The following is a 26461-nucleotide window of genomic DNA, read 5'->3' on the forward strand; positions in this document are numbered from 1 at the left end:
TCCCCCCTATATTAGGTTCAATTTTTCAGTTTCTGTTATATCAAGATAACAATCTTCTGTAACAAGAAGACAAAAGCTTCTCTATCTTCTTGGGATCAATATTATTGCTTAAGCAAGGACAACTGGTATCTCTTTGTTAAGGCTCTATTTTCATGTACTGCCAAAATACAAATACAATTCTAACTCAGTAGGTAATAACTGATAATAAACTGCTTTTCAGACCAGATGCTGAAGTGGCCAGAATGGAAAACCTACACACACACTCTTCAGTCACGCAGCACTGTGCTCTCCCAAGCCCTGCACGCAAATAAGAAATCTGATGGTGCAGGATGGTCTGTGCAGATGCACCTGTCCCAAATGTCAGCTCACGCCAGCAGAAGGTTAAGGTCTGAAGTAAAGAGAAGTCCCATACCCCCCAAGGCTCCTTTCATGCCAGCCCCCCCTTCCACAGTGTGATCACAGCAGTTTCACTACCGAAGGACCCTTCAGCAGGGAGTTGCAGTTATTCCTAAAGCTAGGGATGCATGACCTGTAAGAAAACGCTGGAGAAACAAATCTGGAGCTAACCACATGTACGCATCTGTACAGAGACACGCAGGCCCTCAAAATGAAAGTCAAGCACTGAAAACTGTGAGAAATTTGTCATTGCTTGGCTACAGCTGCATTGCCTTAAGGGGTCACACATTCCAGGTTTTTAAAACTGGAACATGGGTCAATGCATTTGTGTCCCTATAGCCTCAGAGAGCACTAGGGTGGCATGGTTAATATTCAGAAATCAGGAAAAGGCAATGCAATAGTAGCCCCTGCAACCTTAATTCCAGTGACTTAGGCATGTATAAATGAGATGCAGTATTAAATTACATAATAATCATACATACTGCAACAGAATTTGCCCTATAAATTGCTGAAGTGCCTCCCAGCAGAATTTCTAATCTTCGTATTTCCAATGTTGTGAACCACAGGAGGACTTCAAAATGGTTTTGAGCTTGACAACTTATAAAGACTTCACCTCAGCCCTTACATACGTGTAGACATTTATGAGCTGTGGGAAAAATCCCATGAGAAGTATGCTGAGTAAGTGAAGTGAATTTCAAAAGATCAGGCCTTGATGAAATCTGCATCTGCTTTTGCTGGGACACCTCAAAAGGGCATTCTTCTTGTCAAATGTTAACCTCCTGCCCTGAGGAGCGTTGGTGCTTGAAGCCACAAGTTTTCTTTCCTCTTTGTTTAATCATATGAGGAAGAATGTACCTGCCTATGCACGTTCTCCTCATACGCAGAAGTCGCACACGTTGGGCTTTTGTTAATCGTACAAAGGACGTTCATCTTCGGAAAGAAACGGATTGACACAAAGCATACTGAAAAATAAACAGGCAAAAAAGCTCCACACAAACTTATCTGGTCTTTAGGTCATCCCAAAGCATGGGTGTTGAAGATGTTAAGAAATCAACTGCTGGTCAGTTGGGATCAGAACAGAATCCACTGTCCCTTAGGAAGCAGTAGTGCTCAGTTCTGCTCATGCTTTTGCCTCAGATAAGGAAAAAAATAATTGTTATAACAGGAAAGCACTTTAAACATGTAAGCAAGTCCTACTGAGCAAGATGGGGTGCATATCCCTGAAATGACTACTTGAACAGGAATAGATGGAAGCACGCACTGTAGTGGCCCACAGCTCCACTGCAGGGGGAAAAAAAAAAGCACGGGTCAAAGGAGACAGCTGGTTTTCACATGAAAGCAGCCAAATTGGGGGAACTATTTCAATAAGCCTTGCCTATTTCACCTTTCCTTCTACCATACAGTGACCACTCTTAACCTCACAAAATTGTTTCCAAGAAAAAAATAAATCTCAAGTACTTTTTAAACGAGATCGAACTGCTGGTACTGGAAGTCCCCAATGTTCATGCAACAAGGGGCAGCTCTTGGGGCCAACACAATTCCTTCCAAGGATGCCAGTAGCGCACAGTCTGTGTTTCTAGTATGATATATACAGTGAATTGTAGAAATTACAGGTGTTTAGAGAAACGAGGTTTTAAAAAGGACAGATTCAGTATCTTCCTCTTAGTTCTGTCCTTCTTTAGACACTAGAAAGCAATAGATAATGCTTGGATAGCCGCTTTTTGAGCAAAGGTAAAAATTCATCTGATATACTGAATCCTAAAAGAGTGCTTTTAGCACGTTCACTGCGCAGCAAGACAAAGGCAGTTTCTTAAGCAACTCATGGGCATTCTTCGAAAATGAGTATAAAATTATCGTAGTTTCAAAACCACTGGAAAGACATTACACATGACCTTGACCTAAGGAACTGAACAGAAATTTGGAACATTACGACTTTTGCTCGTTTACAGCACAAGCCAACTATGAAATTATACACATGACCCCATCTAACTGTTGGACTTCTGGGTTTCGCTCCGACAAGCTAGTTCTTAAGATTTTTGAAGAGAAGTCAACCCTTGCAAATTAAGCAGGTGGTTTTCTAAGGGCTGATTTCTGTAACGGACACCCAAACATTCCCCTCTTTTCCACATCCAGGCAGCCCTGCCTTCCTTGCAGAAATCCTTCTCTAACCAGTAAGCTCTATGGACCTTGCACTAAACAACGGCAGTCCTTTGACTTCCAGGTATTAAAAAAATAAATCTCATTCCCAAATTGCCGAACAAGAAGATAAATGAGATATTCTTGAATCTACTAAAGCAGAATCTTGAAATCAACCACCTGCACAGCAGATCTACCAGCATTCAGCCCTGTTCCATCACCAGCGCAGTGTGCACGGCGAATGCCTACTTCTCAGCGTGACATGTCTGTCACCAGCACAATACATACAAAAATCAAGCTAGGTCACACTTCTGATGATCAAAACGAACTGAGATTTTCAAATGACTACACTGTATTATAAAATCTGGGTTATCACTTGTTTCACCTCCAGATTACACACCTCCAGACCTAAAGGTTTTGAAAACACTGTAACAATGCTGCTGTAAAAATGGGTGTTCAACGTAAGTTTTTGACATTCATTTTTGTGCTTAGTGAGCTCAGCGTGATTAGAGCTATTACAGTAACTACCGATGTACTTGCACACCGCAACATAATGAAAAGAAGATGAGAGAGAACGTGTGAGACCACTTAAGGAGGTACCCAAAGAAACGTTTTGGTTTACCAGCCCATTTTTTGTGCCATTGTTCTTCTTGACCCACCTTAGCCACATTCCTGGTATGCAGTAGCCACTGCAAGTGTATTAAAACTTTAACAAACCTATGAGAAATGAGAAATTCGGGATTTCTCCTCAAAGCCAATGTTGCGATCACTCAGCAAAGCACCCACCCTGCTGGGATTGCTTCATGCCAATACAACTGCTTTGCTCACTGGAGACTCAGGCTGTTTCCCCTCTCATTTTCTCAGTTTCGACTTGATGGATGTGCTGAGTCTGTTCATTTACAGGAGGAAACTCAGGAAAAGAGTTCTTGCTGATTAATTATAGCCTACTCGGAAACAGCATTTTACTAGTCAATTAGAAACAACTCTCTAAGGCAAATTGTATTTCCACGTGCCCACACCTGTTTCTCCAATAAATCGTACCATTCTATATTTACACAATGGGCCATATTATAGCACAAATGAGCTGCCTGATGCATTTCAAACACCACTGTAAACTCATATAACATATTAATCAGAACCGAGTAGAGTGAGCAGACAGAAACTGGACTAACTGTGCCCTCCTCCAGGCTTCAAACTGGTCAGAAAACTGGTTGGTTTGAGGACTAAAAAGACTCAGTCCTACCACATGCTGCTCACCTGGCTACAACTCTTAATAAATATGAATAGCTCTGCACTTCCACTTTCTTCCTTATAATGTAACAAGTAAATACATTGAGGGGGGGAAGTAGAAGCTACCCTCCCTTTTGTTAACTTCTGTCAAATTGAAGCATACCACATCAGCTTTTGTAGCCATTTGGTTAGTCTCAAATTTGCATATAAGGAACTAGGAAAGTGTGCACAATTACACATTACATTTATTTTTTGCATTTCATAAAACTGAGAAGTCTCCTCAGTTTAGTTTGCAAACACTCCATAGCTCACTACCGACACATGGACACAAAGGATAAAAGCAGGTATCACTGTGAAGTTTCCACCATGGAATTATAAATACGGTTCACTGCAGACACATGGTATCTCCCTGAAATTAGTGGGACCAGTGCGCAGACTCAACAGGACTTTGGACAATGCCCCATAAACCCACTGCTATTGCTAGCTATGTTTCCTAGCAACAAGTTTCTTGCTCCTTATTTTGCAAGGCCATATTTCTGGGAGACAGAGATAAGTGATTCAAAGAAAAGCAGAATAATATTTGTATTATTTTACTTAGGCAAGTTTTCTTCCTTAACATGATCCTGACATAACAAACTCACGGCTTCCCATTTTTACAGAGCTAGGCAGGGGCTTGAATGGCTCCTGCCTATTGCTCCAGTGGGCCAGTATGTTGAAGCACACTTCTGGAGCAGAAAAATACAGCTCTTTCACTTCCTCTTGCATATGTTTTATCACATCCATTGCCTTTCCTTACCAGAGCATCCTGCACACAGCTCCATGATATGAACTGATGACCCATGTCATATATGCTTCATTGATCCTTTCACTGACCAGCTTCCACCGAGCTGGCTGAAAAGCCCCAAGGTGAAGCAAAGTTAGTGATGCTGCTTTGGGATCTACAAGGCATGCATGGGAGCTGTAAGGAACAGCAGCATGGCACTGAGGGGAAAGGTGTCCCCTGAAGCTGCATGGGCAGGAGAGAGAGGCTGAGGGTAAAGAAGCTCTGACTTGTATCTTTAGTCTCCTCAGCAGCTCACCACAATGGAGCAGAAACTTTGTATGATGTGGTACCACTGAAAATTTCATGGAAGGCAGCACTGAAGATATGGTGCCCTGAATGAAGAGCTGGAAATTATTCAAAAGATGTTAATACACCCATGCACCTTGGACATCACCTTCTGCCTCCATAAAACAAGTCCTATCATCAGAGGCTCTGTGTGAGTTATAGCTGAGAGAGCACAAGAGCATTTGCCTATGCCAGCACTGCAATACAAATAATTTGGTGATAGCTTGGGTATAAAAGGTGCTTTGTAAAACCTGGCTCCACTCTTTTACACATAAATCACAGGCAAATTCATACTTTTCTGGAACAAAGAACATCAGGAAACCTAATTCAGATTTCTAATTCCTGCATTATATGATAATTCTATTTCACCAAATTACTTTTGCCTTGTGATGTAGCTGCATTTATAATTATTTATTGCCCAGCTCAAGGTTAAGTGAAGGAACAGTCTCACTGAGATCCTGCTTAAGCCCTTATTTTTCACAACGTGCTACAAAAGATTAATTGCTTTCTGTTTCTCCAATAGAGGCAGAATTAAAATTGCCATTTGATACAAACTATTAACGCAGAATCATTTTGAAGTAGCACATTGCTTCTTATAATTTAATACATTTCCCCTCTTTTGCTTATTCTATAAGGTGGTACTTGGCAACCTTAAAAATGTAATTTGTAGAGGTTCCTTTGTAGAACCTGTAAAAATCCAGTCTTTTGCACTCCTGCAGACTCAGTACCTGATGAAAAGTAGCTCTCAACAAAGAGCAAACTGGAAACGCAGCACTGTTGAGCAGATGCTATTGAAGATGTTCTGTTTTACCAGCATGCCACTTGGAAGCCCCGAGGACAGTGCTGAAGCCTATAATAAATTGTTTTGATAACACAGGCTGACAAAAAGAGCAAGGATACATATATATAGCCTAAATATTTGCTTGCTCAGAAATGGCTGGGGTTTCCCCCCCCCCCTTCTTTTTTTCTTTAAGTAATGCCACAGGGCTAAGGTCTTTTGGAGAGAAACGATTAGCAACATGCAAAAGACTGTTCTTATTTACAGGCAAAGTCCACTCAGTTCTCATTATGGTTGTGGGTTTTCATTGTATACGCAAATATAAGGAACACCAAGACTGAAGATGATGAGAAATTCAAACACTTGCAAAACCATGATTTATTCCAAACAGTAATATTTAGGTGAGCACACGAGGATCCTACATGTATGATCCCAAAAGCTACTTACCATTTTCAGCACTCAGTGGGAATTTTGGGTGCCCAGCATTTTACAGGTAATGAATGGATAAACAGCTGCCGCAAAAAAAGCTTTTTCTTTCTTTTTCTTATTTTACCTAAGCTGTCTAAGGAACTTCGAGACTGACAATAGCCCTGAGAATTGGATGGCCACTAAGGGGCCTACATTAATATTCCTTTAGCCCTGGATGCAAGCTCTTTGCTGCTTCTCAGGGGTGAAAAAGAAAATCTCCTCATATTTATATATACAGTTCTTAGCCCAGAGGGCTCTCAAGGCTAGCTGTAGCTCCTTGGCATGGCTATGGTACAAGAATCATTATCACACAGACTGGCCCGTCTTCCTTTCCTTGTTCTTAAGTGCTTGTATGATGGTAGTCAAAAGGCTGTATTTGTTGCTAAGACATTAGGATCCTGAGCATTGCATAGAAAATAAAAATTAAATTAAATTAAATTCATAAAAAAAAAACAGAAGGAAAATCTGTGGTAAAGTACTTCTAATCTCATCTCCTTCCAGATATACTGGGGTAAAAGTTTATCTAACTTCCCATTATTCAGGTATGGTTGGCCTAGGGATTCAAACTCCTACATCATGGAAATCTCTAGGTTAAAAAGAACGTTTTGTAAAAACGAATTTCAGTTCAACATATTCAGTAGCGTGCTTATTTTTCTCTCCATCCTGAAAATAACATTCCTGATGAGGATATAGTCACGTCTTGCCACCAGCACATAACTGGAAGCAGAAACAGAAGCTCTGAATAATATTAACCAACCTGCGTTTGTCGGTTCTGGAGTGAATTAACAGAAAATGACTCACATTTACAGCTAAGTCTTTAGACTGGCAGCAAAGGCCGAGTAAAGAATCACCTCTTTCCCTTCTCAATCTACATTCTATCAGCCATGAGGGAACCCTCGCCAGACTCTGCAGCAAGAAAACCTGCGTTTATCCTTATTGTTCATAATGATAAATGCCAGCGATACCCCCTGGAAGTGAAACCTCAGCAGGGACTATGTATCACTAGCAATAACAGAAATAATCAAGCTGTTGTTAGAACCAGACACTCAGACAGCAAATTCAATTTTTTTTATTTTCTGTCCAATACCCATGACAGCTACCAGCCATCAAGCATCACAATTAGCTCATGCTGCAGGAATGCTATCTGCTCTGGTGCGTAATGAGCAAGCTGCAACGGAGAGCAGGACCTGGGGAAGAGGTGAAGAACTATTTGGAGAGGTATCACGTATCCTTGCCGGTTGCTAAGGAAACCAGCTCCTTTCTTTGGGAAGACTCAAGGACTGCCTCCTTCACACACCCAATTCAGCCTTATTTCACTTGCAAACAAACAAAAGAGAAATTAAGACAATTGCTCACTTGCTATATAAATGCATATATTCTATGTATCCAACGTTGGTGAATCAAAATGAAAATGTCCTTGCAATTACAGAGGGATGCTGTTCTTGCAGACACTTTAGGCAAATAATAACTGACTGTAACAAAGGTTGAACAAAATTCAGGTAAAGGCACCACGACCTTTTTACATATCAGGGCTGGTCAGCAGAACATTGCTTCAGTTATTGGGACATCATTCTTGAGTTCCTCTGCCCTAACACTGAACACCTTCTTCCAGGCAGCTCATACTCACACGCATTTCTCCTGCCGCGTCCCAATCTAAATAAGTGTCCTGTTCTATTAAGTTTTACAACTGCAAAGCGTGCTCCGATTCTCATATCGTCAATCAATTGCAACTGTAAGGCAAAAGCCCCCCCCCCCCCCCCCGCAGTGCAGATCTCTGGTGTACATTTGGAGTATTTCTTCAATTATTAGCTTAGACCCAAAAACCCTCCTGCACTTCTCCATCCCGTTGCACGCTTTTGTCTGCAGGAAAGTTACAGAAAACTGAGCCCCAAAACTTACAGACCTACTGTGAGCAGCGTGCCTGAAGCAGAGATGGAGATGGCCTCTGCCCCTCCAGAGAGGCCGCCTAGCATTTCTGTCGATGGTGGGCCTCCACTAGTTCTAGCAATGGCAGGATGGTATCAGAAAATAAAATAAAAAAAAAATAAAAAAAGAAAAGATGAAATCTGTCTTTGCTCTCGAGGACTACAATATAAACCTCTCAACTATTCAGTGCTGGAAAATTCCACCGCAAGAAGTGGGAGCACTGTGCATTGATCCAACACAGAATTAGCAATAGAGATGATGTATGACTCTTTTTGGCAAAGAAAAGAGAGAAATACAAAGATTCTTTGTAGACATTGTTGAATACCTTAGAGTGTTCCCTACATCTTAGTGTGGCCTCTGCAATTTTTACAGAAGCTATTTTGAAGTCCTATCCACTGCACAATGCTGTTAGAAATCTTTTCTCTCTCTGCTTGCTCCTGTACATTAACTGACATGAGATTAACACGTACTAATTCTCTAGGAAAAAAAAAAAATTTAAAAAAAAAAATCTGTATTTTAGTGTGAAACCCTAGGACACTGTCAGAAATGGCTTAGATTTTAATTAGTGCTAGAGAAGTTGAATAAAACTTGAGAAGCATTGACAGAAAACCACAAATAAATGCCTGTCGTAAGACTCTTACGGCTGTTGAGCCTACTGGTGTTCTCTTTCCTCAATATTTGCTCTCTCTTGGTGTGAATGCTGAATAATTAAACAAGTCATTTGAGGAAGAACAAAGCTTTTTGACAAAAGTGATTTTGCCTTTTAATTTTCAGAATCAAATACGCTGCAGGGAGTGTGATAGTATTAATTCTGCTATTAATTTAAATTACAGATTTTCTGTAAAGCTGAATGCTGGTTCAGTACTGGTGCAGCACTATTGCTTAATGTCAGAAGGACAACAGGATTTAGTGTTTCTAAGACCAGAAATTTAAAAACTTCTAAGCCCCAGTCATGGCTCTCCCAGCAAGCTTCTGAAAAGTCTTGAATGCAATATTCAGTCACAGAATCCTCCTCCAGCAGTAGGGGAATGAAATCCAAGGTGCAAAACTCTAGGTAGTAAACTCCCTATGGGTAGCTAATAGGAAATACTGAGGAGGTGGATGGGTCTTGGAGCTAATCTTAATCATACACCATGATTCAATAGTGGAATACTATAAAAGCAAGACCTTAAACTTGCAAAAAAAGAGCATAAAATATATAATCAGAACTAAGTGGTTTTCTTGCTTTATGCCCTTCTTTTTCACGCACTTAATTCTCTGTTTCTTCACACCTTTAAAGAAAGCCCCATAAGAAAGATGGAGAACGTCCCTGAACAGCGGAGATCCTGGTGAGCATTTCCCCTGCAGTGCACACGGGTTAAAACCCTCTGAGGCCAAGGCATCTGGGCTTCTCATACCATGGGAATGCCTAAAGTTGGAACCAGATCATAAAATTAAAAAAACAAAACAAAACAAAACAAAACAGGCTCCTTCTCCTCTCCAGATGTGATTTAGGGGGGGAAAAAAAAAGCAAACCCACACTGAACAAGCCTGAAGAGCAGTCCCCTAGGTTTGCTACAGGCACTTCCATGGCACACCCGTCAGAAGAAGTCTCTAAGGCAGCTGGCAGGAGGAGCGCTTAGCTCTGCCTTGCAGATGCTCCTGGTCCGAGACACTCAGTACTGTCAAAATGGAAGCGCTTGTAGGTAAAGCTTTAAGTTTCTTAAAACATAAAATACTTGGACAGAAACTAACAACATCGGTGTGGATCGCTTCAAGATCACAATTTTTAACTTAGTCCTCCTACTGCAATTGCTGCAAACTCCTTCTCGATCTGGCCCTACCATTTAATAAAACGCTTTTAAATTTCAAAGCCTTACATCAACATTAATGAATGCAGCACTACGCTTAAGTTTCTAAAACAGTAGGGCTCTGTCCCTCCCACTCCTACCAAGCCCCTGTAAAAATGAGACGCGTGCCCCCTGCAAGGCTTTTCAGGAGAAGCAGTATCTGCTGTAAAAAAATATAGGATTAAACACAGATGGACACCTTCAGTACAAATCTGTTTCAATAGTGCGGTAAGCAATTACTGTTGGAAAAATAGTTTCTTCAGATAATTAGATACTTAAAAATTGAAGTTGTTTATGTTTATATAAGCACAGAAATTATAGATGGAATTATGCAAACAAATCTCTCATGGACCATGAGCTCCTGTCAGGTTGCTAATGAAGGCAGAAAGCTGCAATCTTTCTTTATAAGGTTCTCTAATGGCCATGATAACAAACCAATTTTGTTTTTAGTGCTGCACATTTCCCTTCCCCCTTTTTTTTTTTTCCTCTCAGTATCAGTTTATAGTGACAAATGCTTTCAGAAGACAAAGAGGATGAAAGAGACTTGAAGATAAAACTCTTCAATTATACTGACACCTAAATGATTAAATTAAGCAAGAATTCAGTATTTCATTGTCAATTTGACTCTGATTTCTACCTAAACAAATTTATGGACTCTCTTAAGGTACATTTTGTCTTCGCTTAAAATTTGTGTCAGAGATGCATTAAAGAGACAATTACCTCTTTTTCCTTACTAGAAGCTGTGAAGGCTAATAATACAGTACTCCATCAGAAATATTACCTTTCCTTCAAGACAAACATTTGCTGTTTACGGAAGGTCCATGGATACTTATTAAGAAAGGACTCTACATCCAGGCAGTGTTCAGGTATATACTTCCCTCACATAACGACTTCCTTTTGCCCATGGTGCTACTGTACACAACCAACTATTCTGCTTTTAGGAAAAAGCAGAGATTTTCTATGCAATCTGAGCCTTCCTGCGCTATCTGGGCACTGAAACAAGTTACAAGGGCAAGATTTGTTGATTCTCAAATGTATAGAAATCCTAAAATCATTACATTAATTGCAGGAATTCAAGACTATCCAATTATGCCAAATACCATTTATTTTCTCTGGAAATAGTGTAAACTTTTGACTGGAAGATTTTTCAACCAAATACTATAGGTCTTAACTTTAATCTCCTCAAAAGATGATCTTCATTACTGATGCAAAACACATGCCACAGATTTTTACCTTACAACTGTGTGATCAACCAAGCTATCTGCCTTTTAGAACTATGGCCCAAACAAGAATCTAAATATTATTTTATCCATAGAATTTCTGTTGCGCTATGAAATTATCTAGAATACATGAGGCAGACATACCACAATAAACCAAAGTAGGAAAAAATCATGTAAATTTTTGCAGCTTGTTCATTTATGAATGGCAATAAGAACAGTTGCATATCCCAAAGTAATACTCATGTACTTATCCAGCTCGTGTTTATGAAGCATTTTAAAGATGAAAAATCCTCGAGGTGCACAGCGCTTGCTATAATGAAAGAAAATAGAGACGCAGATATAAAATAACACATTGCTGATTTCTTCTATCATGATAAAATACAAGTCATTACTGATTTATCATCACTATATCTCTATTTTTCTATTCAAACACAATAAGTAGGATTGAAAGCTTTCAAAACTATCAATATAGAGATAATTACTGAAGAATGAAATACTGATGATGCTAAACGTGCAATTTATAGAGTACTGCTAGATGGCAATACAGAAATAATATTTTCTTCTGTGTGGTTACAGAACTGGGCATTTCACAGTATCTTAAGTATCACCTGTTACAGAGTGCAGAAATGAGTAACAGCAACATACCCAAATAGTTTGAAAAAATAAGCATGCTGTTTTTGCAAACAGCTGCCTGAACATGTCCTAAGAATCCACCTGCAATGTCCTATGCATACCACGGTGTGACAGACACCGGCTTGACCCTGGCCCCACTCAACGGCAACACTTTGAAAAATTTTGCATTGCACAGGACTGGACACAAGAATGGTGCAGAAGCGGCATAACGAAGAGCAGCAATGATGGTATGTATCTGAGTGAAATAAAAGTATTTCTGTTTACAGACCATGCTACCACGCCGTCAGATACCACATTTTGGCTTGAACAGAAACGAACATAATTCAAATGGCAGAGGCTTTTACAAAATCTTCATGGACAACTCTCTCTGTACCAGGCTTCTGCCTGAAATGGGTCACTTATGTTCTCATACAAGCTAGCACTTAAGGAAAAAAACTAAAAATAAAAAAGGTAAATAAACACACAAAAAAGTTCTCGTCCTTCTTTCCAAATGATTTATTGCTGCCAGAGCTCTAACCTAATTTTAGGTGAGCTCATCTTTTTTTCTGCCCTGGAGCCATTTTAACTTAATATTGCTCTCCTTCCAGAGCCACGAGAGAATACAGGCTCCCTTAGCCACCACAGATGCTGTACTGACATTTTACTTTAGCTGTTTGCTGTAAAAGTCATCAATATCACTCTGCTCCTGAAGAGACCTTTTCTAAGAAAAATGAAAACAAATTGCTGGCATTAGATCAAACTTTGACCTCTGCAGCCCAAAGTGGGGAAAGTAAGATCTGAACTCCTCGCTGCTGCTTTGAAAGCTTCCAGAAGCTCCTCCAAGCAGGCAAACTTTTTTATTTTAATAAAATATTTTCTGAGCTGCCAGGCTGAAGCTGCCTCCTTGTTCACGCTGCCGTATGAGCCAGCCGGCAGGTACAGGCAGGCAGCCTGGGCTCCCACGGGCCTGCCTGCGCTGCAGCCATCCTCTCTCTGAAGCAGCAGCAAGTGTTGCAAGGTCTTTGGGGAAACCATTTCAGAAATCATCTTTTCATCTGCCTCCTTCCCATCTGTTCCCCCTTCCCATCCTCAATATTCCTGACCTGTCACCACAGCTATTCACCTTCACGTCTTTATTTTCCTGCCCCTAGTTATCCCTGGCTCTTGCACAACCTGCTCACGTGCTGATCTGAAGCTAAGTCTGCATGGCAAGGAAAACTGCAGTCTGAAACGCTCGCTTGTTTGTTGCCATTTTCCAGTCATGTACAAGTTTCTAGGAAGATTTAAACAGGGGCTTTTTGTGTTGTTTGTTTGGTTTTTTTTTTGTGTGTGTGTGTGTGTTTTGTTTTGTTTTAAGTGAGTGTGATTACTCTGCCAGTTTTCGCTCAAATAACCCCCAGAGTAACTTTTTGAGCTCATCATCTAATTTCTATCACGTTTGACACAGAGATGGAAGCTGCAAAGACATGACATTTCTAAAGTTTCATAAAAATAAGTGGCTTGAAAGAGGAGAGGTGCACCCCAGATCACCTGCCCTACCGTCAAAAGGCTGCATTATGAGCTAGCAGTTATTTGCTCCGTTTAGGTGCCACCAATCAATCTGTTATGGTGCCATAACGCTGCCTCCTGCCCAGCAAGCAGCTACTGGGCATCAAAGAGGAGCCAAAAGAGATGAGGATTTTGCAGGTGGGCTCAAGCCACAGGGCACGTGAGAAGCAAAATGTACCTGTGTGGGCAAGCTGACGGGAAGAAAAGCAGATGCAGCGACACTGGGCATGAAACCACCTGAAACCATCACTGAATCATTTGGTTTTTTGGTGTCTCAGTGCTTACAGTGAACCTCCTGCAATAAATCTGTAGCATAAATAATACACTTTCCTATACTTTAATTTCTCTTTTATTTTAGTACAAATTATGTGACATTTTGGAAAGCTAGTTATTTTCCAAATGCCAAGGGATGCGGTGGAACATAAATTCAAATGATCCTTACACCACCTTCAAGAAAAGATCGGTAGGAAACTGCAAGCTGCTTCCTGGCATGCGTACCACATGCTCGGACGACAACTATGGGAAAGGATGTATCTGAGCCCAAAGGGAGGAACCAGCTTGAGGAATCTGTTCTCAGCCAAGTCTCAAGATCTGAAAATAGCTAAATGCTTAAAATCATCGCCACAGCAGGGCGTCTAAACCGTAGTCACAATGTTTTCATTTTTAAACAAGAGATAAGAATAATGTTTCCAACTGAGCAGGCAGCTGAAAGAGCGAATTGCAGGAAAAGACTGACACGCTAGAGATTTTACACAAACTCCTTGACTCATGTTTTCCAAACATGTAAGGAAAATGATGCAGTAAACACAGAAACAAAATTAGCATTTGCATCTCTGAATTGTCTGTACCCAAACATAACAGCTCCTGTGCCACAATATATCTTTAAAACTAGAATCTCCTCAAGATCAAATAGCTGGATCTTCTCCAGAACATCACTCAAGTGCTTCAGACCATCTCTTGTGCACTTCATTTACCATAATCTCCACTATGCTATGGATGTAGCATTAAACTGATAAATACGGTTTTATAACACAGTAGACCCAGATAATGTCGTCTAAGTTGGTTTGCACTTAGGTTCAAAGACCCGCTATATAGAGATAATAAATATGGTACCAGACTGTCAGGCAGGAGAAGTCAGAAGAGACAGATTACCTTTGTGCAATATCTCACCCCTTTCTCTCTCAGGAATGTATAAATACAAAGTTATGAAAGCAGACACAGTCAGCCACCGCGACACTGACCAAAACAACACTCATTTTATCAGAACACAGAACAGCTTAAAAAAAAAAGTAATCAATTGCTTAGTTATAGCTGTGTTTGCTGTGTCTTTGTTTCCCTGAGCGCCTGACACATTGTGAACAAAATTGCCAGCAGCCGCATTACAGAGACAGGTTGACGGGCTGGATGACCCCATAAGTCTTGTTCATGTCTCATGTCTGGGCTCTTGACTTGCATCTTAAAAGATTTACGTATCAATGCCTTTGCAGGGAACCTGCTTTGCCATTCAGAAGGGTTTCTGCCAAACCCGGACAGAAAGAGGAATGCTTTGTACTACCTGGCACATCTGTAATTGCAAGCCATACCAGGAACCAACACCCCCCCACACACCTTGGAGTTACTGTTTGAGACACCCTACAAGGAGAGGTGTGCACTAAAGAAACACATAACCAACAACTTAAAAAAAAAAAAAAAAAATCTCCAAAACCAGAACTGTTTATTCCCTTGAAATGCGAGGACCCTTTCATGAGCACAACCCCTGCCCTACCCCAACATGCACCAGCCCAACTCTGCCCACGTCCCTTTTGCTCTGGTGTCATCAGGAGCGGCATGGCACAGCAGGAAAAGAGACCGGTTCACTGTGAGACCTGCTACTCACTCTCTTACAGTGTAACGGCCCCCCTTCCAGATGCACGTTGCTGCAGGGAGCTGGTCCCAATGGGCACCAACCACACGGACCACCTCGCCGCTCCTCGGGCTCAGGGAGAGCAGAAGGTGGTGGAGCACAACCAGTCCCTTCTGTATTACTACAAACCTGTCCACCGTGTAGGGTCTTACAAAGGCTTGAGGGGTTTGCATGATGAAGGACAAACCACAGTGGTTGGCTTGAACATGCAACGTGACTGCTCACACCAGTTCCCTCCCAGCACTCTCTGTGCCCCATCACGTGAAGCATGAACACTGAGGACACGGCACTGCGTGCAGGACAGCAGTGGTGGAGAACACAACCTCCGCTCTTCCATTGCTCGGTATCTCCAAGCAAAGGGTCTCTCAGTCTGTAATTTTCACCGTATTTTCAAACAGAACAGCGACTGGCTTTCTCCTCTGTTGTTCAAATTCAAAATTAAAATGTAACCAATAGGTTTCACCAGCAAAGGCACTGCGAGCAGCTGAAGAAATGAGTAACAGATGTAAATACCTGCTTGCTGTGCAGTCTGTGGGATCTGTTGACTCCGCTGTGCATTGTACTGAACTGAGGCAATGGGTCTGTACTGCTGAGTTGTTGAGGTAGGGTACTGACCAGATGGGTAATAATACACTGGCATCTGCAGAGAAAGAGAGAACAGCAGCTAACTGCATACTCTAAAACTCAGAGATTCACAAAATAAAACAAAACTGGAAGGGAAGCAAGAGTTCAAGTCAAACATATTAGTGGTAACAGGAATCAAGAGGAGAGGTTTGCATTGTGTCTCTTCAAGAACTGCTGCTTGCTTTCAGCTTTGCTAGGAAAAGGGCTATCAGTGCCCAAATTTCTTCTCGGATACTTTAAGAAACAGAAGAAAAAGCATTTTAATTGAAAGAGACAAAAACGTACAGGATGCATAAAAAGCTACATGCATATACCAAACAAATCACAGTAAAATATCAAATGCTGCAGAAAAATGGATTCAAACAACACCTTCTGTATCAACATAATACATATAGACAGCATGTTGAACCACTAAGCGAACTCTGGAGAAAACAGTCAATTCAAAGCAAAGAACGGCCTGGAGTAAAAATATACAGAAGTGAGATAGAGGGAAAGATGGAGTGTGTGTGCCCTTAACACCTTTAACAAACGATTATTAAATTCACACTTTTGTTTAACAGCTACATCCTTCCTTACACGAATGTTTCCGTGTAAAGCCTCTCTCGCACTTGGTGTGAATACAATTACAGCTCAAAAAACAATCATAGTTGTTTTCTTGTAGGAGCTGAGCGTAGTCATTGAGTCAGCAAGTTCTGCCAGGTAAGCTTCTTTTTTCTATTATTATTGTAATTATAGAGCAACATGTACTATATCACCTTATCACGCAGGTGAACATGGAAGTTTCAGGGTGACTGGAGCTAAAGATTTTTTCCTATACATCCTATACCACCATTACTGAGACATTTGAGCTAAACAGTTTTCAACTGACCCTTGGCAAGTTCAAAGCACTCAAAATTTTTCATTTTCAGTTGCAGTGGATTCTGTTGGTACGTGACAGAGTTCAGCAGTGTATAGTATCAACAAACTGCAGAGGGCACAGGCTTGGAAAACGTTGCTCCTCTTGTGACTTCTGCCATATCTGTCAGCATTTCTTTATAAATTATACATTTTTTTTTTATTTGTGTGTGGCATTTATCCTACTCAGACATATGCACAGAGTCATACCAAATGTTTTTGGTTTTTTTTTCATACAAAAATAAGAACTCTTTTTGCCACTTTTATTTGCATGGAGGAAATGTTCCTGGAACAGCTCACTCAACTTGATTACCCACTAAGTATTAGCAGAGTAAAGGTAACTGCATCCTTTTGTATACTGGTAGGACATCTCATAAGAGAGATCAGAAATTTTCCTAGAGATGATGTCAGATGAGAAAGGACAGGCATATATACAAAAGACTAGGCAAGAAGAGGGTACGGATGGCTCGTTTGGCAAGTAGAAGACTATGGAATAGGTAACTGTGGTAGGAAAAGTATCAGGATCAACAAAACTGGACTTGGCAACGCTAATGAAGTGAAACCCCCAGACCAACTGACAGTCAATATCACCTGTCAATCAAGAGATTGAATACCCATTCATTCTTCAAAGTCTATTGAATCAATGGAAATCACATAGAGCGCTTTTTTTTCCTTCCTCCCACCCCTCCCAGATAATATCGCCCAGATTCAAACAAATACCAGAAAGACAAAAACGTTTCAATTGGAAAATGTTGTCAGCTATCCTCCCTCCAGACAATACCAAGTGACACCTAATGGCTACAGCCTGCCTTTAAGTAATTTGTTTTGTGAGAGACTAAAGTAATAAAAGCAAAATAACTTCGCAAAATGGACAAAACCACGATGAATTTGTTATTCTGCAAAGAAAAGCCACAAGGTATAGGACAGTTGACCCAGACATTTCAGGGGCAAAAATCACTCTTTAACATCGTAGCAGTGTAAATAAGGGATCAGGCAAGTTTAATGTGATAAATTCATCTTATGGAAACCTCTGCAATAGGGGATTTGAAAGAAGAGAGAAGACTCAGCCTAAGTCAATGCAAATAGTTGATCCTGCCTTGGAGCCGGAGAAGAGAGTAGACAGCCTCTCAAATATTCTTTATTTTCTATTACCGTATTCTACAAATTAAAGAATATTAAACCCCTGTGGAAATACTCTCACTTCTCCTGGCTGCAGCTTAATCTCACTTAAATTTATTTGATTTACCCTCAACTTCCTCATTTTCCTTGTGCAGACATGCCCCTAGATATTTGAAAATACACGAGTATATGAGAACAATGTGAATTATCTCTTGTGGAAAGATTCTGTAGGTATTAACTTAAAAACATAGCCTAAAGAATACAGGTTTTGAAGTAAGGTTTATAGCTGAACATGCTTAGCACAAAAAAATATACATACATTGAAGCATCCAGAGTAATTTAGAAACAGGTATTTATTTTTACCACACAGATAACACCTCAGAGTTAGTCAAAGGGTTTTCTCCCTTTCTCTCATTTTCTCAGTTCATTGGAATACATTTGTTATATACCCCATTTAGAAGCTTATCAGAGTTGCAATCTATCAGCCTGAAAAATGTCAGTAGTAGGAGCATTGGGTAAAAAAAAAGAAAAAAAAAAATCATTTCATTTAGAAAGATTAATGGATGAATTTGCTAGCAGTCATGCACATATCACTTGCAAAGAAGAGGTTTGGTTTGGGGTTTTGGTTGTTTTTCTTAAGAGATCAGACGTTAAAAGAAGGGTCTGATGTAAAATATAGACATGGATAAAATAGGTCTTTTGTGGTCGAGGGGTTTGGAAGGATCCATTTTCATTGATCTTGAGTACATCTCTGCATCAGTAGTTGAAACATGTTATTTGTCCTTTCTAATATTACTTTAGTGAACAGTGGAATTAGAGGGATCAGAGATAACAAGTATCACTTACGTCATCGACTCTGACCCTCTGGAATTTTTTAGTTTCCCATTACATCAGTGTTACTAACACCTCTGCTTATGTGCTCTTCGACAAAAAACATTACACTTCTGTAGCAGCCTACTGCTGCAATGCCAAATTATACTTGAATTGCTTTCCCGTGTGAATGCACAATCTAACCTTGGACCTTTTGCTTGTGTAACATATTTCATTTACAGAACCGGGAAGTTTCCACTACACTAACAAGCATGCTATACAGCTACATGGTTATACTAAAGAAAAAAAAAAAATAGAAAAATATACCCTTCTAAGACCATAATCTGAATAAATGCTGTCGTCTTTAGTCTCAAAGTATAGTTTCTTGATCATAATCCTTGACACTGTGAAAAATCCCCCCCGCTTTACCATGGAAATAGTTGACAGATGATCCTTACCCCCTTGGATATTCTTATTTTGAAGGTGAATACCCTTTTTTGGAGGCAGACCATTCCAACACACCTCTATTTTTTCTCCCATATACATAATTTTCTTTATTTAACTTAAACTGTAGCAGGACTAGGCACATCACTTCAGAGATACTCATGAAATGGCACCAACGGGCATTACATTTTCCTCCTTCTAATGCATTTTTTCTCTAGATGATGGGCAGAGACTCAATACAGCACTGGCTTTCTGCTTTGTTCTGTCCACGTACAGTTCAAAACCCATTACCAGACCGGGTCTCCCTTGGACTGCTCTCTAACAACATCCCTTAAATCCACAGGTATATTGTTTATTTCCTCATGGTAGGAATAGGATTCTATACATCTTTCAGGCCGATTTTACTTTCCTAATCTATCTCCCTACTGACTTACAGCTTGATTCTGCCATCAGACAGGTATTCCACCTTCTCTTAACATCGCTGACAACCAGTTAGGTTTGGATTAACACCTTCGTCCAGATGATTAGCGATGCTGACACTATTGCTCATGGCAGCTACAGTTGCATAAACGGGAGTGAAGCCAACAGAAACCAGAGTCACGTATGGACACATGGAGGTACTGTTTCTTCCCAGTATCTAACTGACTGGGATCAGTCATTCTTCAAGGATTTTTCTCTCCTCCCTATCCCCCATCTTCCAGAATAATTACAATAACAGTAACAAAAAATAATGGCCGGTGTACAACTACAGGCATGTTCTCCAGTATCATCTTCTGAGATCATTAAGGAAAGACCCACTCACTTCCAGTGACTCCCCAGCCTTTTTCATAACAAGTTCCCTAGAGGAGAAATGCTATGAATAAAGATTTTGTCTTAGGGTAGCTATGGAGTCTCTAGGAGGGGGCTTCTGCAAAGAGACTGCTAAAACCAATAATGACACAAAATTAATTCAGGTGAAAAATCCCTCCACATGTGTATTACTTCTCCTAGACTCTCCAAGAATTCATGCCATCTCATTTTTGGACATCATTTTGCCAGTACAGCTTCCATAAACAATGAGTCAGAGGTGAAAATAACTTTAAAGGGAGTGTATGCTTTCCTATTGGCATAGTACTCGCAGTTTTTCCATTTCTTCATTTGCAGAGGCAGAGCAATGACAAGCACCAATACGAGAGTGCTGCAGGAACTGAATGTGGACCCTTGTTGAAGTGCCTGGGCCCTTAAGTGCTATAGAAGAACCATCAGAAAGAGAAGAAAATTGGAAGTAGAAGAAAATAGAGAAAGTAAAGATGTATGTTTGCTGTTTGTGTTTCAGGTTATTAAATCATGACTCTGTTGTCAAGCTGGGGAACAGCTGTGATGAAAGAAGCAGCAAAAGGGGTCCTCTCACCACTTTGTAGGCATGTAATTTCAAACTCAGTCTGCCTCTGCTTTGATACAGACTGGAAGGGAGAATCTTGGAGAGCAGCTGTAGAGCCACATCTAATTGAACTTTAATACAAAAGCTAATAATTTAAATGCAGTACCTTTGGGTTTGTAGTCTTGGAGAGCATTTCTTTCTCCTCCTTTCCCAAAGGAAATGATCATACTCACAGGACCTCCACCCAAGTTTTCTTTGCTCTCATATTTTCCACCAGCACACGGGGCCTCACAGCCAATCCACTAGAACCTTATCAGCAATGCATTTACAGGAACTAATTAGCCATTAGAGTCAAGCCTCTTTTTTACTCGTATAAATTCAATAGCAACATTTAAGATATAAAAGTGCTTTTACATTGATTGCATTGATTAATGCATCACATAATGTTCTGCATGCATTACCATTTTTATTGCCTTTTTTCTTTTTTTTTTTTTAAGCCTGCCTCAGAGCACCTGCTTTGACATTGGAGAGCAGCCTTACTATTGCATCTAAGCCCAAAAGAGTTACAGGTGATTCAGATTGCCAATAGCCACTGTCACAGCAAAGTTTTGCCACTGGCAGAACAGGGAGTCAGGGTCTAGCTGCCCTGTGCAGAAAGCAGAGCTGTTAGGGCAGAGGAACTACTATTTCCCAAAGCTTCGCTCATCTTTCCATAAGAGGGATCGCCTATTTGGTGTACACGTGCTACAAGTAGTATGCAAGCCACCGTGCTGTATTCTAGGGCTGAAGGTAATGAATTAAAACTTGAAACGTTGATCAGAAGTTCCCATCTGCGCATGCAGATGCAGAGAGTTGCTGCCCCCTCTCCCTCCCGGCAGACCACGGCCCCTGCGCTTTCACGGTATAGGCACACAGGCAGCAGGGACTGACCCCCACCCCACGCCCTCTTCCACACAGGTATCTGGACCAGGCAAGGACTTTTTGGAATAGCGACAAGCTGGAGATGAATGATGCGCGTGGTGCAGTGGATGCAAAGGAAGCTGATAGTGCTGAATTTCTCACCTTTCTACACCCGCCGAGGACAAACCGTTCCCCAGGGAAATAACTGAAGTTGCTGCAAACCCAAAAGATATTTTTCTGCCCTCAGTAACTTTTCTCTTTGTTAGAACGCAGGAGGAAAGCGCCCATACGTACTGTATTTGGGGTAGGGACAGAGACACAGTGGCCATTAGACACACCAGTACAGTACTGCTCCTACAGCAGCATCTATATGAAAAGGCACCTCCTCATCACTTGTCCTCTGAAGAAGTTCATCTGCTTCTCTCCAGTAGCACCAGGGTGAGTATTAATGAGGGAAAACAGCTTCACAAAGTAATACTACACCAGAACGAGCGAAAACCCTGCACCCTGCTGCACACGCAAAGGTGAAATCCAATGCTCCTGCCCCAGGTGATGAAGGCTCAGCCACACGCAGGCAGGAGCAGCCTCTGCAAAGCCAATCAAGGGGGGGTGCAGCAGAGACCCCAAGGCGGGCTGCAAACCTGGTCTCAGCCGAGGGGGGAGAGGAGGAGGCACAAGGTCCCCCGCCACGGCAGGCAGCACGATGCTGCAGCCCCTTTAGCTCCCGCAGCAAACCCCGGCCAGCAGGGCTGGGAAACACATCGCTTCGCCTGCTGCGGTGATAGCTTGTAAAATGGAGGTGCTCACATTTATCTGGTTCACTAGAAATGTCGTGAGGTTTGATTAAATAATGCTTGAGAACACTGAGGGCACCGGGGGGTTGTACATGAGGAGAGAAGCCTGGACAGCCTGTACTTACTCACTTAGGAGACACAGTCTAGATGGGAAGATGGACTAATCAGGGGATTCTGCTCTTCAGGTTGTTTTTTTCCTCCCAAAATTTTTTAAAAAATGCTACATTTGGCAAAGAGTGAAATCTTTTTCTAGCAATATTTTCAATTTAAAAAAAAAAATCACATTATATTGAACTTCAGCTCCTTAAAAATTATTTTTTGCAAGCCTTCTCTCAGAAAAAATGGCTGCATAGTTTCTAACTACAGAAACTACGGATGTCACAGTCCTCTGTGGGATGTGAGCATCCAGTAGTTTTCAGATTTCTTTTATTGTTAATTAGTGATCTAATTAACTAGATCTCTAGCCCACTTAAAACATAACAACAGTATAAATTCTTCATTACTGCGGTAATACAGAATCCCATTAACTAAACTCAACTGGAGATTTTCAGTAAAGAAGTGGCAAACAAAAAAAATAGTAGGGTTTACACTACTTTTACATTGAAAGAAATGGTGAAGGTTTTTTTACTTTATTTTTTATATATTTTCTTCCAAAGGATAAAATGAAAACAGGGGAAATGCTATTAATACCCCTTTAAGGTAGAGTTTAAATGAAGTTATCTATAACTGGATAAAGAAATTTGGCTTTTTAAAGTGTACGCCTTGAAAATGGGCCAGAACGTCATCTGTGCATTTTACTTCTTGACAGTAATCACTTTCAATATTCTGTAAAGGTACCCAGGAGACAAGCAGAGATGTTTGGTAGTGAACAGTAAAACATAATCAGTCTTCAGGAAGACAGTTAAAATTACTGATCTGTGACATCTCACATATTCAAGTCAATTAAATATGATTAACGACTACCTGGGCTGATGTGCGTGTTGCTCTTTTGGTATATATACAGGGAAAAAGGACTACAGATATTTACTCACCCTCCTTCATATTCATGTGCAGATGTGTCCTAGAGTACGAACATATGTTCAGAAAATGGTTTGAGGATAGGGAAAGAATTGCTGAAACCCAGGAAACGATAGAGGCTTTGCAAGTTTCCTGCTGCCTAAAAATCTGCTAAGGTTTTACCAGGGGAAAAAAAAAATAAATAATCTAGAATCTGGATAATATTTTTTTTATATTCTCTTTCTGACGTTATAATGAGCACCATGCCAAGCTGGTAGCGAAGGTTTTGCCTACCTGAGCAGGTGGCGGTGGTTGTTGCACAAAGCCCTGGGGCGGTGGCTGCAGCACTTGCTGGGATACTGGTGGACCTGAACCTGTAAAGCCTCCTGGGGGAAGCTGCTGACTTGGGGAAGCCATAATGTAACCCGTCTGCTGGGCAGGCTGCTGCAAGATAGGCGATGGGTACACAGGACCAGAAGGCGATTCGGGGTTGTCTCCTGATGATTGACGACTTAAGCTCATCTGGTTAAACTGTGTTGTCATGTCATCTCGCTGCAGGGCATAAGGCAGTAGAAAATGATGTAGACATGATGTCTGCAGCAGACACGCAAATTAGCAAAACAAAATAGGTTCAAACAGAGCATGAGGGGGAAAGGAATCACTCAGCTCAAATAAGTGCTAAACTTTGCACGGATATCTACAAAAATGGAAGCAATTAAAATGAAAATCACTATAAATGCTTTGACAAAGACTTCCAGACTGCGAGGTGAATGGCATAGCTTGGCATAAAAGCCAATTGTTTTGGCTTTTACCCTGTCCCTCCCCTTTATTCCAAAATGACAAGTGAACTTTACAGCGTTCAAAAGAAGACATTTTAAATATAAAGGACAGGAAAATAACATTATGAATACCTCTTCCCCCAAACACAGAATTCCTCGGCCAACCACATGCTGGTAATTTCACCTGTGTTTCAATATGATCCCAAGGGGAATTCAGTAGGATTCACGTGCAGACCTTTTCCTTTTTGGACTGTTTTGAAAATCCAAGGTTGTAAACATAGAAAAGGTAAAAAAAAAGCTAAGCCTTCCGTGGCTATTTCAAGGCTTTTTATTCAGTGTCGGAAAGAAACACATTCCTTATTTGACTGGAGGTGGGAAAAAACACATCTATGGTAAGATGAAGGTACCAAATAAAGTCAGGGGACCTAAGTTTCATTACATGCTGGTAATGATACAAGGATTCTAGACAGCACCTGTTCAGTCTTGCAAAAAGATCCATACTAATCGAGGCTCTCAAGTTTACTCTGTGAAGGTCGAAGATTTACAAATGTGGTTCTATGCATCTTCCTTTGTGCCATTATCATAAGACTTTTAAATACTCCACATTAAAATGTACTCTATACAGCAATAAATCCAGCATAAAACTCCATCATGTGCTAATATGCAGACCACGGTCCCTTCCTTATACCCCTTCACAGACAGGGAATAAGCACTATAAAAATGCTTTTCACTTAGAACATCCATGCTATTTTTTAAAAGGGGCCTCTTCGATTTTGTTCACATCCCTGTGGTATCCATTCTCCAAAACCATCCTGCACAATGTATTTATTGGCAGGAAACTTCAAAATAGAAAAAAACCCAAAAAACGTTTGTTTGTGGAAAGCACTGCCAGAGACTCACCCTCCCACTCTGAGAGCAGATACCATGGGCCAACATTTTAAACATTCCTGGCGGATCTTCAGGTGGTGTAAGAAAGTAATGCTGCTAACTTTACCATCATCCTACATCCATATTCAGGCACGTAAGTTGCCTGTCTGAAGCTGTTTCTTTAAAAAGCTAGGATATTTGTTACCTGGATGGCACACAGATTCTACGAGAAACTTCATTGAGCCTGGAATGTCTCTGGATTTGCACAGCAGAGACCAAGAGCTTCAAAACCCTATAATTTATATGTTGTGTGTATAATGTAATATACATTGAAGATATCAAGTCAGGTGAAATTTCACTATTAAATTAGCAACTAAAAATAATCAGCCTTCCCATGACTATCACTAGAACAACCTGAGATGCCTGCAAGACACTTTGAAGAGAATTAGCACTGAGATATGCAACTTCTGTTCAGCATGGAACATTTTTTATTGTCCTTTAAATGGTACCGCTCATCTACCAGGTATTAATAACATTATTTTAGCTGCAAGGATCCATTCAGCTTTGTTTCCGTCTCTTACTATAACTACGTGGCATCTCTACCTTGGGAAAAAAAAATCAGTCATAAACAAGATTACCAGAGCAAGAGAGAACAACAACAGAAAAAAATCTTGTAGTGCCTCTTAAAATGTCAGCTTCATTTCACAGCAGTATAATCATAGCCCTGTAAGCACCAAGCCAGATTCAGACTCCAGAAGAGCACTCTATTTGTTTTTATTACACTGTCCATTGGTGCTTTGTCATGATGCATAACGTACCACACCTTCTGCACCTGGTTCACCACTACTCTGTTTTCCAAGTGTTCTGGTATCATCAGGCAATGAATCCAGGCAGTGGATTTAGTATACTGATAAAATAATATAAAATAAAAAAATAATGATTTCTAGAGGTCTCTTCTCCAGTCTTTGTGGACACAAAAGGGGGATAACCCAAATCTCCAATGCCCAAGTTAGCAATTTAAGCTCCCTCGACATAAAGTGGGGAGACACATGCTCCTATCGTAGGCACAACAAAACATTTTTCTGGAGGCTCTCCTAACCAGGTAGAGAGCTCTGCTCCTAACATCATCCTCCAGATTAAATAACCGGAATCAGTGGGAACGCTCTTAGAAAACGCTTGTCAGTACCAAAAGTGTTAAGGCAAAGGGAGATTTAGATGGGGCATACTCATGCTCACGCACCCAACTTCAGGGAAATTAAAAAAAAAAGAAATCTTTAGTACCACAGAAAACTGCTGCGTTGGAGAGACTGGCAGGAGATGCTGGGGAGGATAAGAAACTGCTGGATATTGGACTGACTGAGAAGATGGCTGCATTGCCTGAACAGGCTGCAAAATAAACACAGTGAAAGACAATAAATACAACCTACTTAGAGATAGATAATAACAAACTCTGTTACTGAGAACAAAGATCACAAATGCAGCTCTGAAAATGCAGGTGACTCATTGCCAGTCCAAGTACAAGAGGTCAGGTACTGCGATTTTAGTCTTCATTTTAGCCTTATACCAAACAATACTTTATTACAGATTTTTCTCTCTATTTCCGTAAATTTGATGGCTGTTAGATTAAATAAAGCCACAGCTACACCTTCTTATTACTGATGCGAGGCAAAGCCAAATTATGATTCTACATTTAATTTACAGAGATAAAATGGAAGAGCAG

At 40.7% G+C, this 26461-nt stretch overlaps 1 protein-coding gene across 21 annotated transcripts in view; it reads right to left on the reverse strand.

Annotated features, from left to right (window-relative positions):
• The window catches only part of ARPP21 (cAMP regulated phosphoprotein 21), a 283331-nt gene that overhangs the window by 23590 nt on the left and 233280 nt on the right, over nt 1-26461 (reverse strand). For all 21 annotated transcript variants that reach the window (XM_087768114.1, XM_087768125.1, XM_087768150.1 and 18 more), the window contains 3 exons: nt 26023-26127; nt 23390-23647; nt 15668-15794 (listed from right to left, as the gene is read on the reverse strand). In XM_087768114.1, the coding sequence (XP_087624240.1) occupies nt 15668-15794; nt 23390-23647; nt 26023-26127 (490 nt within the window). The remainder of the gene's footprint in view (nt 1-15667; nt 15795-23389; nt 23648-26022; nt 26128-26461) is intronic.

Source organism: Nipponia nippon, unplaced genomic scaffold (assembly GCF_047370975.1).
Source record: "Nipponia nippon isolate SJK-2023a ecotype South Korea unplaced genomic scaffold, ASM4737097v1 scaffold_1, whole genome shotgun sequence".
Taxonomy (NCBI): Eukaryota; Metazoa; Chordata; class Aves; order Pelecaniformes; family Threskiornithidae; genus Nipponia; species Nipponia nippon.